The sequence below is a fragment of the Grampus griseus genome (genome assembly GCF_964374135.1).
Source record: "Grampus griseus genome assembly, chromosome: 19".
NCBI classification, from domain to species: domain Eukaryota; kingdom Metazoa; phylum Chordata; class Mammalia; order Artiodactyla; family Delphinidae; genus Grampus; species Grampus griseus.
The window spans coordinates 8948055-8959544 of record NC_139013.1 but is presented as its reverse complement, the minus strand read 5'-3'; the positions used below and the strand labels follow the sequence as shown (position 1 = coordinate 8959544).

Here is an 11490-nt window from a genome sequence, read left to right as displayed (position 1 = left end):
TACCAATTCTGATTTGTATCCTGCTGGGCCCTGAGCAAGCTCCTCGAGCCCCCGCCTCCATCTCTCGTCCTTTGTAACGTGTGCATAATGCTGCGCTCCCCTTCTTGAGGTTGTGGGGACCTAGTGAAATGGCACGTGAAGAGCTCTGAGGGCACAGCCGACTACTGTGATTCAGCCACCGCAGAGAAGGGAGAAGGGAATGGCATGTCCCAGGGTCTCCCTTCCTTCCCACTCCATGCAGGCCCAGGCGTGGGGCAGGGAGAGAAGGGGGGCGTTCAGTTTTCTGGATTAGCACTTTGGCCTCACTACCAACCATCACACAGGGGGCGGGGGGGATGAGGAGCTGAACCGTCACATTGTTTCATCTGCTAGTCAGGGCTCTGCTGTAGCCCCTGGGGAGGGAGCGCTTAGGGACAGAAAGGAGGGGCACAGGGAGATTCGGTCCTTGCCCCCACTTCCGTCCCGCCACCCACACCCCACCCAAGATCTGGGCCCCTCTCTGCACCCCCGCCCTACCACGAAACCCCAACCCATCACATCCCGTCGCCAAGCTCCACCCACCCCTGGCAGAGCCAGTCACTCCTCCCCGCGAGTCCCTGGTCCCCTCAGTAGTCAGCACCGCCGCCCATCTTACTCCAAAGGGTTTATTGAGACAAGGTTCACAGGCAAGACCAGGGTAGAGGGGATGGGGCTTATAAACAGGAACCTGGAAGGGGGCCTGAGGGCACAGGGTGGAACCCAAAAACGAGAGTGAAATAAATAGAGGAAGAGAGTGGAGGGTCAGGAGAGGAGACGGACAGACTATCACACAGTGATAACAACATGGGTGGGGGTGGGGCTCCATTAAAATCCCATTTATTTATACAGATATACAGGGAGTTACGGGGGACCCGAGGGACCCCACTCCACCCTCCATGCGCCACAGAGGGGCAAGAGAAGGCCACCTCTCCCCATGGGTGACCCCACGGGGGTTTGGGGGGCTGCCCTTGGAGGAGTGTTGGGGGGAGGTAGGGGCGGGCACCTCCCCCGAGGGCATCACCAGCTCCCCAGGCAGTTACTGGCCCTGGCGGCGTTGGGTAGTGTCTGGAAAGCTGTGCTGAGGAACTGGAGGGGAGGGGGTTTACTGGGCGCGCTCCGGGGCGGGCCAGGCCCGCACCTCCACAGAGGACAGCCCAGCCTGCAGCTGGCTCCAGGGCCCCGGCAGACCCAGAGCAGGGGCATTGGGGGCTCCTCCCGGCACAGCTCCCACCCGGATCCAGGGAGGTGGAAAGGAGGGGTCAGGGGTTCAAAGAGAGAACCTGGCACCTTCTGGCGTCTTGGAAAAGCTAATCCCTAAGGACACCCAGCCCTGGCTGTACAGCCCCTGCAGAGAAGGCAGCTCAGAGACCTGGAGTGGGTGTCAGGGTGAAGAGAAAATTCCCAGAGACCATCCTGGAGGGCGATTCCTGAAGGAGGCCACGCCCCGGCGGGATGCCCGGGGGAAGGACGGGCCGAGGGGAGGGCCTCCTGGGGAAAGGGCCAGTTAGCACCACCAGGCTCCAAGGCAGGCAGGAAGAAGCCAGGCCTTGGGGCCTACAGACCAAGGCTGGAGTCACCTATGGGGGGCAGAAGGGAGGGGAGACTGGACCACGACCTCCAGGGTGCAAGAGGCCAGGCAGCTCCAGCCCCTCCTCTGAATGCCCAGGGGCTACCTTGGCAATTCTCACAGGGCATTCTGACTAGGATTTCGGGTCTTGGCACCCTCTGGAAATGCCAGGCGAAGGGGTGTTTGTGAGGGCCCCATCGGGGGTGAGGATGCAGGGGGCTTCTGCCCTCCCAAGCCAAGCCTCCCTCCCATCTGGCCCCTCACCTCAGTCCCACCTGCCCAGCCCCGCTCCCCAGCCAGCATGGCGGCCTGGGCGGGGCCAGGTGGGCATCATACGAAGACCTTGGCCAGGGCGTCGGCGCCCGCGCTGGCGATGAGGGCCTTGCTGGGGTGGCAGGCGACAGCATGGATGGCCTCCTCGTGCTTCTTGCGGTGGGCTGTGATCTCCTGAACGCATGTCTTATTGTCCAGGCTCCACAGACGCAGGGAGCAGTCGTGGCCTGTGCAGATGTGGGAGCAGTCGTGGCCATCACCCAGCAGCTCCGGGTCCCCCTGCCTCCTTGCCCAGACCTGCTCCCCGAACCTGGCCTCATCCGAAGGCCTGGGAGTTGGGTGGGGCTCGCTCCTCTGCCCAGTTGCCTCCAGATGCCCAGCGTGAAGGACTGCCCTTCTGACCAGCCTATCATCCAGCCATCTAGGCACCGAGTGTTCACTGAGCACCTACTGTGTCCTGCACTTGGGGGCGTGGTGAACAAAACAGGCAAATCTCCCTGCCCCTGTGGTGCTGCGTCCCAGTGTGTGAGACAGTAAACAAGAGAACAGGATAAACGAGGTCAGGTGGTCACAAGTGCTGTGAGCACAAGTCAGTCAGTGTGAGGACCGTGTGGCCCAGGGGGTAGGGCAGGGGGAAGAACCTTCCAGGCAGCGGGGACAGCCAGGGGCAGGTCCTGAAGACTGACAGCCTGAGCAGGCAGGCGGGGGGTGGGGGGAGGTAGACTGCGCCAGGCCTTGGGGCCATGAGCCACTGCGGGGAGACCGCCGGACTTAGGCGTTACCGGGATCTGGTGGGCTGCAGTGGGGGGACCTGGGCCCTGTACTGAATTTTTGCCTGGGCCTGATCTCACTGACTGTTCCCTCAACCGGCGTCCTCCCTGGAGACAGCTGTAGCACCGTCCTGGGCCACCCCCGCCCTCCACTGCCACTGCTCACGCCTGTGTGTGCACTCGCTTGCTGACACCCCGGGGCAGGCTCGGTCTGGTCAGGCCTCTGTAACCGCCAGCGCACACCCTTCACCCCCTGGGGAGCTTCAGCCCCTTCTCCATCCACCCAAGTCCCAGCCCATCCCGTTGAGGTGCAGCTCCACACTCACTGGGGCTCAGTGCCTTTATCCACAGACAGCAGGTGCACCAAATGCTAAAATTTCTCGTGGGGACCGAGAGTCAGATAAACCTGAACTTCAATTCCTGCAACCCTGTGGGCTGTGACCAAGTGAAATGACTTCTCTAGCCCCAGTCACCACATCCGTGGAGCGGGAATAACAGTACCAACCTCATTCAAATCCAATGAGATGATGTGGGAGAGGGCCTACAGTGGGCTCCGGTGCACAGTGCTTTGCTGTCCCCATTCCAGCCACAGAGGGGCTCCAGGCCCCTGCTCGGACAGCACTCCCACCAGCTCCCCACCCTCAGGGAGCCCCCGGAGTACTCCCTCGGGACCAGAGCCTGGGTCTCTTCCTCTTCCTCTCCCCAGCCTGCCAGGAAAGGCACACGCCCTCACTCCTTAGGAGCCAGGAGGCTCCCGACTTACTTCCTGACATCAGGAATGCGCCATTGGGGTCCACGGCTAGGCAGGTGACTGCATCCAGGTGGGCAACCATGGAGTGCACGGATCTCCCTGAAGGGAGAGAGGTGGGCAGCAGGTTACTTTCCACTCTGCGCCTTGCTGGGAAGGTGAAGGGGCTAGAAGGGACACAGCCTTCAACGTGGGCACCAGGAGGTCTGCCATCTGAGCCTGGTCGACCCCTGCTCCCCCTGAGCACACGTGAAGGGGGGGCCAGGAAGGTTGGGCCTCACCTGTCCGGTTGTCCAGGAAGCGGATGCCTCTGTCGTCATGGGCGGTGATGGTGAGGGGCTGGCTTGGATGACTCACCACCTGGTTGATCTGGGTTGGGCCTGACAGGAAAAACGAGGGAGAGGGGAAGAGGTCAAGGGTGGGAGGCAATCAGGGAGACCGGGACAAAGATAAGAGGAGAACCACCATCCCATGCCCATCCTCTGCTTAGACAGCGAGCAGGGCCGGGCACTCCGGCCGCTCCCTCCTGGGCCCCGTGCTTCATCTGTGCAATGGACACTGCATGGCCTCGGGGCGAGCAGGAGGGATGACAAACACGAAGACGGTCCTTCTGCTCCACCAAGTGGCCCATGGGCGAGTCCCTCATGATGTCTCTCCAGTCAGCCCTCCTGAGCACACTGTGCCATCCATAATGGCAGTGACCGGGACCTGATCTCCGTCCCTCTCAGAACCCCCAAGGGGGCAGGGTAGCCACTTTCCGTTGACTGGGCAGCAGGTCACCAAAGCCACAGGAGAAACTGGGGCCCTGGAGGCATTCCTGGGGCCTCCCTTACCGCTGTTTCCCCGGGAGTCCAGTGTGAGGAGGGCACTGCCAGCCTCCAGGTCATACAGGACGGTGTCGCCAGAGCGGAAGGAGGCCACAATGTGGGCAGGCTCGGTGCTGGTGAAGGCCACTGAGGTGGGGGTCCCATGATCTGAAGGCGGAGGGGGAGAGAAGGCTGCCTAACGGCCCTGCTCTTCCCTGGGCACGGGGGGACGGGAGGCGACCCTCCTCTGGGGGCCTCCGTCTGTACGGCTCCTGTGCCACCTGTCAGGGTCCCGCATGCCCCCATGTCCCCCCCACTCACCGCTCGCTGTGGGGAAGGTACAGAGGCAGGTTGGGCTGCTGCTGCTGGGGTCCCAGATGCGGACGGTGCCGTCGGCAGAGCAGGAGGCCAGGCGCTGGGAGGTGGGACTGAAGGCCAGGCCCCACACTGCATCCCTGTGGCCCTCCAGGACGTGGCTCAACACGCTCGGGTCTGGACCCGCCAGAGGGAGAGAAGGGCTGCGTCAGGGCCGCCGGCCCCGGCCCCAGCCGCGACAGCCCTGGAGCACCAGTTCTGCCGAGACGCAGGCACTGAGCTCGAGCTGCCCTTTCGTCTGGCTTCGTCTCCAAATCCTCACGCCTGCTCTGACCGCTAGCTGTTCTGTGAAGCTTTCAGGGCCCTGAAGGCGCCGCAGAGTGGAAGCTCCAGAAGGTGGGGATTTCCTTGTTCCCTGCTGTCCCCGCAGGCCCGCGATAGTGCCTGGCACAAAGCCGCTGCTCGAGATACCTTTTAGGACTTAGTTAAGGGGATGAGGGACAAGGGTGGCTCTGTGGCCCTGGGACCCTTTGCAGCCTGGCCCCTGTGGGTCAGCCCCACCCTCGGTCCCTGCGGTGTTTTCTGCCCAAGAGCACGGCCTTGTCCGGTCTCTCCAAAACCCTCTGGTTGTTCCCACCATTGCCTCCCTGGTCACTCGAGTCCACACAGGGTGCTCTGGCTGGGTCCTGCTGACAGCCGACGTGTGACAACTTGCTTAGCCTAGAGCAGATACTGCCTGGGACTGACCCTTGACCTCTGAAAGGGTGAGACCATTCTTCAGAAAACAGTATACATTCTCTGAGAGGAGACACAGACCTCTAAACTCTGCCATGACAGCCTGTTGTACGGAGCCACGTGTGCGATCCAAAGGGTTATCAGAAGAGGCGTCAGAGGGCAGGGACACGGAACAGATGTTGACAGTCTGGTCACTTCTCCACTTAATCTTAAAGGTGGCCCAAGGATACAGCCAAACTCCCTACAGCCTGGCCCAGCTAGAGTCTCCGTCTCACCTGCTCTACCTGCTCGTCGCTGGCTCCCTCCGCTTGACCACGCAGACGTGGGCAGAGCTGAGCACAGAGGGCTGCCAAGGCCCACCACGCCTTCGCCCAGGCTGGTCCCCGGCCCCAAAGCTCAACCCCAATCAGCTCCTCTGCGAAACGCTCCCCCACCGCCCCCGCTGCTGCCTCTTCTTGTCCCACCCTCGGGCACGTGCTGAATCGCCCTGGCCCATGCTTCACCAGACCGGGAGCCCTTGGCAATGCCGACCCCCAGTACCCAGTGTGAAGCCTGGGGGCTGCGGGAACCAAGAGGCCCCGGTGGCAGGTGGGTGGGGGAAAGGAAGGCAGGGGAGGGAGCTGTCCTCACCGTAACCGTCGTATGGGTCCATGTTGAGGTCTGGAATCTTCCAGCTATGGATGCGGGCATCTGCCCCACCGCTGTAACAGTATTCACTGTGGCTGCCCATGGCTACTGCCAACACGGGGCCCCTGGAGGATACCAAGTTGGGTGAAGCGGGGAGATGAAAAACTCCAGGCTCCCCCTCCCCCACGGGACCCTGAAGTGCTCCACTAGCATTTTTCAAGGCTGGCAAAAAGGAATCCAGCATCTGGACCTCTGGTGGTACCATCCAGGCAAGGTGCCTGTCCCAGTCCCCGTGTCTGTTTCCTCCTCCGAAGGCTGTGCTGAGAAGCAGCTACGGGGGCACTGAAAGTCTGCAGAGCGCCAGGAACAAGGTGGGGCGTGTGCAGAGGGTCACGGGACTCCGAGCCCTCCTGCCACCCTGCCTCAGCCCCCAGGACAGCAGTGGGCGGGCCAAGGGCCAGGCTGCCTTTGGGGGCACTTCCCTACCTGTGAGCCCGGAAAGCATGGATAGGTTCCACGTCTAGCGCAGCATTCCTGGGGGGAGACAGAGGAGCTGGATGTCGCTGGGAGCCCCTCATCACCCTGTCCCGGCGCCCAGGTGCCCTCCCCACCCCCCCACCCTGGGGCTGCTGCTCTCACTTCTTGGCCGTGACCGCCTTCTGCAGGTTCCAGAGCTTGAGCGTGCCGTCCTCGGAAGCAGTGAGCAAAGCCGACTGGCTGTGATGGAAAGCCAGGGAGCGGATGCCGTCGTAGTGGGAGCGGAGGGTGAATTTGGGGTTCCAGGTCTTCTTAAAGGCATCCTTGCTGTCAGACAGCTGGGGTGGGGGAGATGCCTCAGTGTCTGCTCGTCCATCTCAGCTGTCCCGCAGACACCAACCCCCAGCCCCACACGGGGCACCTCACAGACTGGCCTCCAGCCCGGCCCTCTCCCACTTCCTCCTTGCCTGCAGTGTCCCCTCACTCACTCAGCAAGTGCCTGCAGTGTGCAGGGCCTGGGCTGGCTTCTGGGGAGGCAAAGGGGAGCCCAAACCCTGGGGATCTCACCATGCAGAGGGAGCCTGGGGGAGACAATCAGATCGTCTCCACAGCGCAGAGGATTATGAACTGCGAGCAGTGCCACGAATTACAAATGCACTGAGAGGAGGTATGGGGCAGCCTGTCCTCCTCTGTGGGGGGTCAGTAAGGCTTTCCTGAGGAACTGACAAGCCATCAGGATGTAGCCAGATAAGGGGAGGGGACAGAGGATGGAAACTGCATGTGCAAAGTCCCTGAGGCAGAGGCAGCAAGGGCGGATCCTGAGCCTGAGAGGAGGGCTGGGATGCAGAAAGCAAGGGAGAGAGCGGCAGGAGATGAGGCCAGGAGGGCTGGCCAGAGCCACAATAGTGGCCCACGCTCAGGAATGTGCAGCTCATCCCAAGCAACAGGGGAGCCACAGAAGGCTTTACAGCAAGGAAATGACACAGCTTCTTCCGGCCGCCCCGTGGGGGGGCTCGACTCGGGAAGACAAGAGTGCCTGTAGAGAGAGAGGTGAAGAGGTCCTGAGGGAAGTCTCCCAGGGAGACGTGAGGCAGACCAGACGCTGCGGAGTGCAGATGGGGACAAGCACACAGTGGGGAGAGACTGGGAAGCCGAATCAATAAGCCTCTGAGGGAGAGTCCCAGAGACACCCCACAGGTCCTGGCGGACGATGGTGTCGCTCTCCAGGTGGGGTACCTGGGGAGGGCCACTCGGGAAAGGAGACGAGCAGATTGTCAGTCAAGCCTCAGTGCCCTGCCCCAAGATGAGGTGTACCCCTGATGAACCCCTTCATCTGGGCTCTGTCCCCCAAGGTCACCACTTCTGCCACAGAGGTTTAGGCCGGAGGGTCTACCCCCTCCCATGCACGCTGCCCCGTGGGGATGGGTCTCACCTCGGGGAGAGCAGAGGAGCCCTGCAGCGTGCTCCCTGCTCAAACCCTCCGCTCCAGTCTCGCTTCCCAACACCCCACAGCAGTGTCCTACCCTTGCTGGGATCACTTGACATCTTGCTAGAAGCTGTGGTAAATGTCCTGCTACAGGAATTTGCTCACACACGCCCGTTTCAGAGATGCCCAGATAGCCAGAGGCCCGGCCACAGATCTCAGGACACTGGCCCTAAGGTCTCCCTTCATTCCAGCCCAACATACCAGATCGGCCTGATTTTTTGTTTTGTGGCTTAAAGTCACCTTCCCTTCCCAAGTCAGCTCAATTCTCACCTCCTGCGCAGACTTTCTTACCCGAATTGCCGCCAGCCCAAAGCCCCCTTCCTCTAATGCTGTATTTTGACTCAGCACCCCCTTCACCCTTGCCTCCTGTCTGCGGTGGGTCCTGGACTTGAGGTGCACGGAAGCCCAGGGTGCGAGGGAGCAGCGCCGGGAGAAGGAGCCTGGCAGCATGATTGAAACATAGGCGCCAGAGCCTTTTAGGCCAGAAACCTCGGTGACCCCAGTCAAGTCCCACCGCCTGTCTGTGTCGGCACCTCTGTGAACCAGGGAGCTGGCGAATGAGCTCACATCGTCCTCGTGTGTGAGGGGCTGGGCACAGGTCGGGCACACGGTCAGAACTCAGCCAGTTCCGGCACTGCGTTGACCGACGCCCCGTGGGGGCCTGTGGGGGGTGGGCACCCTGAAAACTTACATCACAGCTGAGGTCGTTGTCGTTGGTGACGGTGAGATCTGCCAAGTCCCCCAGGCTCACCTCCCCGCCCCCGATAGTGTCCATGATGAAAACGTCTGAGGAGAAGCCAAAGGAACCTGGTAGGGGGAGGGGAGGGAGGGTGCAGAGAGGGGCAAGGAGAAAGAGAGAAAGACAGAGAGAGGCAGAGAGAGAGATAAGGAGTGAGAAAGAGAGACAGGGAGAGGACAAGATCAAGAATCACAGCTGGAAAGAAAGAGACAGGGAGAGACAGACAGACAGGGCAGGACAGACAAAAAGAGAGGGAGACAGAGACAGACAGACGAACTTTTGGGACAGGGAGGCTGCAGACCAGAGGCTGGGCCTCGACCCTGAGGACACAGAAGCCCTGGGCTTAGCTCTGCAGCCTCCCTCTGCCGTGGGCCCTCAGGACTAGGCCAGGGTGGAGGGGCCTCTTACCTTCGTGGGGCCGGGGCTGGGGTGTGCCGGGAGGTGGGCCGGTCACTTTGGGTGGCAGCCCATCCACATCCCGAAGGTCGGCCAAAATTCCCTGGAGTTTGACCCGCCGGGTTTCTGCAGGGACAAGGCACAGGGCAGGAGTTACTGACTGGTTCACTCAGCCACGTGCAGGCGATGCGTTCCCCACCACCGAGAGCTCTCCTGCAGCTGTGGGGAGGCCGGAAAGCCCTGGGCTCCAGGTGGGGATGGCGGACAGGCAGAGGAGACAGACTGAGATGGGACCCTCAATGGGCTACCCTTGCTGGGGCCTCAGTCCCCAGCCATCCTACATGACCCCCGAGGGCCGCGCAGCCGGGAGTCACAGGACAGGAAGCAGCAGCTGCACTGCCCCGTCTGCCTTCTCCACTCCGGGTCTGCATCCTGTCCACCCCGCCCCCTCCGAGGTCCGCCAACAACTGGCTGCTCGAGTGGAGGACTGGAGGCCCTGCTGCAGGAAGAGCCGGGCCTGCCTGTGTCCCCACAGGGGTTTTCCAGGGAAGGAGTGAAGGCCTGGCCATCGTGGTGCAGGCCTCCCGCTCTCCTTGGCCACCCTCCTCTCAGGAAGTGTATCCGTCCGGTGGAGACCCTGGGGCAGGAAGCAGCTGCAGGCGGCTGTGTGTGCCCGCAGTGAGGAAGGTGGGCCAGAAAACCCCCAACTCACCCAGTTCATGGTGGGTCCCCTCTCCGGGGCATCGCCGGGGGTCTGGAGAGCCCTCTCCGTCCTCTCCTGAGCCCAGGAAATCAAATTCGTTGATGGCATCCTCTGAGTCATCTTCCTCATCTTCGTCCTCCATTTCAGGAACCAGGGCCTTGGATGGCAGCTGGGACATGGAGACAACCAGGGGTCAGGGGCTCCTGCATGGGCCCAAGCCCACCCAGTCTCCAGGAACAGAGAAACCAAGGCTCCTGGCCTCGGCCCGCAGGGTCCGCCCCAGCCCCACACTTTGATGCCGTGCTCCCCCTGCTGGGAGCATTCAGGGCTGCTCCTCACTGGAGGAGCTGCTCCCCCAGCCTGGCTCTGGAGACCCCTTCCGCTCCTGCTGCCTCCAGCAGTGATCCCCGCACAGGGCCCCCCTCCTGGCCTTCACTCAGGCTGTTCCTGCTCCCCCATGCCCCGCCCCCCAGCACAGTACTTCTCATGAAAAAACGTCGGATAATATGACAGCCTGTTTCGGGGGCGAGGGAAGATATATGTGTTTCTATGGGTGTGAGTGGAAGGAGGCGCTCAATCAAAGTGAGAACAGATCCACGGGTACAATAGTAATAATAATGAACACTTACTGGGCCAGCCTCTCTGGGTTACTCAGTGCACTGAATAAGCTTCACATACATGATTTCACAGCCCCATGAATAATTACTATTGTAATTACTATCCCCATATTACAGATAAGGAAAACTGAGACCGAGCAGAGTGAGGCCCCTTGCCCAGGTCACCAGCTCCAAGCCATTCCTTATACACTAAGACGGCTCTGGGGTGCGAGGTTACCTGAGGTTCTCCAAGTCTTCCTTATAATTCTCTACACTGGCTGAATTTTTGTTTTCTTACATAACAAGCAGGAGCTACTTTTAGAATGAGAGAAAACACCCCAATTCCTCCATTTTGAGAAACAGAATGCTGGGCGAGTGAACACTGAGTTTGCTATTTCCCACAGTCGGTCTTAACCAGGAGCAAGAACCAAATCATCCTGTTCTCCTCAATTCACAAGCTTGGACCAAACCCTAGGCTTGTGAACTTAGGAGCAGCACCACACCTGTCTCCCCACACGGACAACTCCGAGATGCAGCCTCACGAAGTGGCATCTTGCGTATGATTCTTTACCCTCTTGTGGCGTAAGCATCACCGTGTTTCACATAAGGTGCCAGCCGGGAGCTGTGTACTTGGCACTTCAAAGGCTGCACTTAAATGGCTTAAGGGAGTTTCAGAATTTTCAAATACAGTTTTGAATCCGAGTTCTGCTTTAAGTGCTTCGGAGACCACTGGTTCCAAACACCACCTCTTCCAGGAAGGCTTCTCCCTCCTAAGTGTTCCCTGCCTGGGCCCAGCCTCAGTCAGACTGTGAATTCCTCGAGGGCAAGGCTGATGCCCCTCCTCGCAGAGGCTCAGCATCCTGAGCTGGGTCTGGAGGGTATGAATTTGGAGCAGCTATGCTCAGGCTCAGGCATCGTGGAGGGCCAGCCTCTGGCCTGTGTGGGAGGAGGGGGATGGGACGTGAGTGCCTTCCTCTTCCGTCCTGGGAGAAGACCCAGGGTCAAGGTTCAGACAGCCTGCCCAGAGAGATAATGGCAGGGGTCAGTCCACGAGAAGGGCCCTATGCAGTTACATCCTGCCATCACTGCCTGGGACTGTTAGTGCCAGGGCCCTGCCAAGCACTGCTAATACTGCTGCCGCCGAGCACCTGGCATGGCAGCCACCATGCAGCCAAGGGCTTTGTACGCATGAACTCATTTTAACTAATTCCACAAACCAGAGACAGGTACTAAT

The 11490-nt window shown here is 60.8% G+C and overlaps 1 protein-coding gene across 2 annotated transcripts in view; it reads right to left on the bottom strand.

Moving 5' to 3' along the window:
• Positions 1–628: 628 nt before the first annotated feature.
• STRN4 (striatin 4) overlaps positions 629–11490 on the bottom strand; it is a gene marked incomplete at its 5' end in the record, with an annotated part of 25712 nt that continues 14850 nt past the window's right edge. Inside the window, 12 exons of one of the 2 annotated variants that reach the window (XM_082676500.1) lie at positions 629–1595; positions 1850–2085; positions 3392–3478; positions 3658–3756; positions 4210–4350; positions 4504–4674; positions 5863–5984; positions 6346–6393; positions 6499–6674; positions 8514–8629; positions 8970–9083; positions 9670–9829. In XM_082676500.1, coding sequence (XP_082532626.1) covers positions 1916–2085; positions 3392–3478; positions 3658–3756; positions 4210–4350; positions 4504–4674; positions 5863–5984; positions 6346–6393; positions 6499–6674; positions 8514–8629; positions 8970–9083; positions 9670–9829 — 1404 coding nt within the window. In that variant the 3' untranslated portion in view covers positions 629–1595; positions 1850–1915. The remainder of the gene's footprint in view (positions 1596–1849; positions 2086–3391; positions 3479–3657; positions 3757–4209; positions 4351–4503; positions 4675–5862; positions 5985–6345; positions 6394–6498; positions 6675–8513; positions 8630–8969; positions 9084–9669; positions 9830–11490) is intronic. The other variant, XM_082676501.1, reaches the window with a different exon arrangement.